The 3,518-nt window shown below is 47.2% G+C and overlaps 1 protein-coding gene across 1 annotated transcript in view; it reads right to left on the bottom strand.

Moving 5' to 3' along the window:
• Nucleotides 1-3,518, bottom strand: part of WDR47 (WD repeat domain 47) — a 69,767-nt gene that overhangs the window by 10,400 nt on the left and 55,849 nt on the right. The window contains exon 10 of the mRNA XM_019528367.1: nt 2,449-2,618. Within this exon, the coding sequence (XP_019383912.1) occupies nt 2,449-2,618 (170 nt within the window). The remainder of the gene's footprint in view (nt 1-2,448; nt 2,619-3,518) is intronic.

The following is a 3,518-nucleotide window of genomic DNA, read 5'->3' as shown; positions in this document are numbered from 1 at the left end:
TGCCCCTCACTCCCCACCCACAGCCCCCCCAGATCCCAAACCTGCCAGAGGGGGCCCCCAACTGCCAGGGCTACAGGGTCAGGGACTTGGGTCCGCAGCTTTCTGCCCCCCACAGCAGCGTCAGAGCTCCAGCTGCCACCTGTGGGAGGCAGCCGCTGCTACAGCAGAGCGGAGCACGGAGCCTGACTCCCTCTTCCTCATGGGCAGCATGGCTGGAGTGGAGCCCATGTGGGGGGCAGATGAGGGCTATAAGTTATGAGGAAGCTTCCTGCCACCACCATGAGCCTTGTGCCACTCTGGTAAGGTGCCCCCTGCCCATCTGGCAGCAGTGAGGGGCTCATCTCCGCACTGCTGCCAGGCAGGCAGGGGGCACCTCGCCCACCTGTGCCATGGTGGCACAAGGCTCACGGCAGCGGGCCTGAGCTCCCCCACCTGGCCCCACTTTGCCCTGTCGCTCCTGGCCCCACTTTGTCCTGCCTGCTGGGCTGTAGAGGCCCTGGGGGCCGGGCAGCAGGGTGGGAAGGCTTGAGCCTGCATCTGCCTTCACCTGGTGTGCAAGTCTGGGGGGCATGTGCCCCCCATACCCTCCCCCAGGAATGCACACAGCAGCAAGGTGCCAGCCCCCTACCCCCTGAGATGAGCTGCTTGCAGATCTGTCCTGCTTCCCACCCACACCCTGCAGCCATGCATTCCAGCCCTGGGCCCCAAGCCCCATGCACTGCTCTGGCTAGGCAGCAGCTGCAGCCCTACCCAACTCCCTCCCTCCCTCTCCCTCACTATGGGGGCCTCAATCCCCCCGCCCCCACCAGACTTACCTGTGGGAACTGCTCTCCAGGCTGCCAGGAGGCCATGTGCATGTGTACATGCACATGGCACCTCCTGCCTAACCGCCCTCCTCCCTCTCCCCACAGCCCCTTGCAGGCTGGAACTCTACCACCCTGCAAGGGAAAATCCACTGTTTCCTGGGTTTTTCTCTTTAAAATGAGAAAATCCAGGTTTTACTGTGTTTTTCCACAGTGAAAAGAAAACCTGGATCCCTGGTTAAGGAGAGGCTGAGAAAACTGGGTTTAGTCTAGAGAAGAGAAGACTGAGGGAGGATTTAATAGCAGCCTTCAACTACCTGAAAGGTGGTTCCAAAGAGGATGGAGCTGGATTGTTCTGTGGCAGAGATGACAGACCAAGAAGCAATGGTCTCAAGTTGCAGCAAGGGAAAAACTCTCACTAGGAGGGTAGTAAAACGCTGGAACAAATTACCCAGAGAGGTTGGAAGTTTTTAAGACCTGGCTAGACAAAGCCTTGGCTGGGATGATCTAGTTGGGGATGGTCCTGTTTTGAGCAGGGGGTTAAACTAGATGACCTCCTGAGAGGTCCCTTCCAAACCTAATTTTATGATTCTATATAGACCAGGAATTGAAAAGTTGCACCAATCTGAAGTCCTCAACTAGCAGCATCCTAACTTCCCGTTGGTGAGGGCTATGACAGGTTAGCTAGGAATAAGTTGATATGCCACTTCTTAGAAAAAAGCAGTATACAAAAAGGAAAAAAAAAAGAGTAGCTTAGGATAGAAAGCCATAAATTTGGTTTGAAGACAGGGAGAGTCAACTTATAGCAGTTAACTGTAAAACTGAGGTTTTTGGGATTCAAATGAATAGGTTCCTCTTCCTAAACTCGGATGAGGTAGGGGGAGGGAATGAAAGATGGGATTATGGAAGCAGAGCATATTAGCAAAGGCCTCTAGAAAAAGAGCGAATAAAACAGCTACTGATATATTGCTACTCTGCTTAAGCTTTATTAAAAAGAGCCAGAAATGACTCAAGAATGCCAGAATGTTCTATGGCAGGGCTGTTCAACTTCAAAGTGGCAAGGTCCCATGTCACACAGGTTACAGGCTCTGGGCCATACGCTGGGCAGGCTGCAGAGGACCTCGTCATCTGTAGCCCCCCACACCACATAAGTGGTTCAAGGCCCTCTCCTGTCCACTGCCAGAACCATGCAAGTGAGCAACCCCTTCCCCAGCAATACTCCCCCCTATGCTGCTGCTGCACAAGCTCCTCCCCTGTTGCTACCACCATGCAAGCAGATACCCTCCCTGCTGCTGCCATGCAAGGAGGACAAGTCCCACCCAAGTTCCTCTGCTGCCCATACAGCAGAGCCAAACTCACCAGGTCTCTACCCACGCTATCCCATGCCAGAGATCCTGGCCCAGCTGCCACAGCAGCTAGGGTAATGGGGAGGAGCAGTGGATGGGCAGGAGCTCTTAGGCTCCCTCCTTGTGGGCTGGATGCAGCCCACAGGCCCCCATTTGGACAGTCCTGTTTTATGGTTTCTATGGTCAAAACGTGGTACTTTGTTTTGCAGACATAACTCAAATGGCTCTGGCATTTGTCAGTAACACAGCCTTCCCAAATGATAATAAAAAGCTTTATACAAGTATACATAATACCCTACCTGTTGCATTACAAGTTTCTGCGTTAAAAGGTAGCACTTTAACATATTTATCATTTGAACCAGTAGCTAACAACTGTCCACAGGGACTCCATGCCACACAATAGATTGATCCTTTATGATGTTTGTTCCTTTTGAAACGAACTACTGGAGGTTTAGGAATGTTATAAGCACTGCAAAAAAAAAAAAAATAGAAGTTGACTATTTTCCTATTTTGTTGTAAATATAGAATGCATAACCTAAAAGGAAAGTAAATTATGTTATTTAAATACAACATGAAACCAAAGTAGGCAAAAAAAATTAAAGAAGTGAAATTCTTCTGAAGCACACTTGATGAACAGAGATGTTCAATCCTATATTTTTAATTTACTGGTAGGTTTAAAATTACGTGCATTTAAAACACTTTTAAAAGCATTGTTTCTCCTTAATAAGTTAGCAAACAAAAAATAATTTAAAGCCACAGAAAAATAAATAAATTATGGTTATTAATGGAACCCCTAGAGCCATTACAAAAATAATGCCAGGTCATTAATATTTTAGTGCAACTACTACAGCAAGATGCACTCAGGAAATTGAATCCCATTTGAATGCACAGACAGGTTTGGTTTTTGTTTTTTAACAAACAACAAGTTGAGATGACCAACTGGACTTCATTGCAATAGCGCAGCATTTTGTTACACTACACGGGATCTGTTCCCCAAACAACAAATACATTTTTCACTACCTAAAACTTTAGGACTCTGATGTCATAAATTGCATCTGCAAGAGCTGCCTGCATTACTCATCAACATAAGCATGTTTTAAAAAAAGACCAAATAAATTTGATTAATAACAAAAGGCAGTTCACTTAGAAGCTAACATTTATACACATTAGAGAACAACAGTTCCAATGTCACATTTTTTACAGTTCAATTCCTTTCCACCAAAACCAAGAAAAAAATAATAAAAAGCAGACAAGTATTTTTGACAACTTAAACCTTACTTTAAGTATGTTTAATCTTCATTCTGGAAGACTGGGGAGTCTAATTTTTATATCTGCCCCCTCTCCTGTCAGTCCAACACTCATTCTCCAA

Source organism: Gavialis gangeticus, unplaced genomic scaffold (assembly GCF_001723915.1).
Source record: "Gavialis gangeticus isolate Ggan-Ray unplaced genomic scaffold, GavGan_comp1, whole genome shotgun sequence".
In the NCBI taxonomy this organism is placed as follows: domain Eukaryota; kingdom Metazoa; phylum Chordata; order Crocodylia; family Gavialidae; genus Gavialis; species Gavialis gangeticus.
The sequence above is the reverse complement of the archived record's forward strand: the minus strand, read 5'-3'. Positions and strand labels throughout refer to the sequence as shown.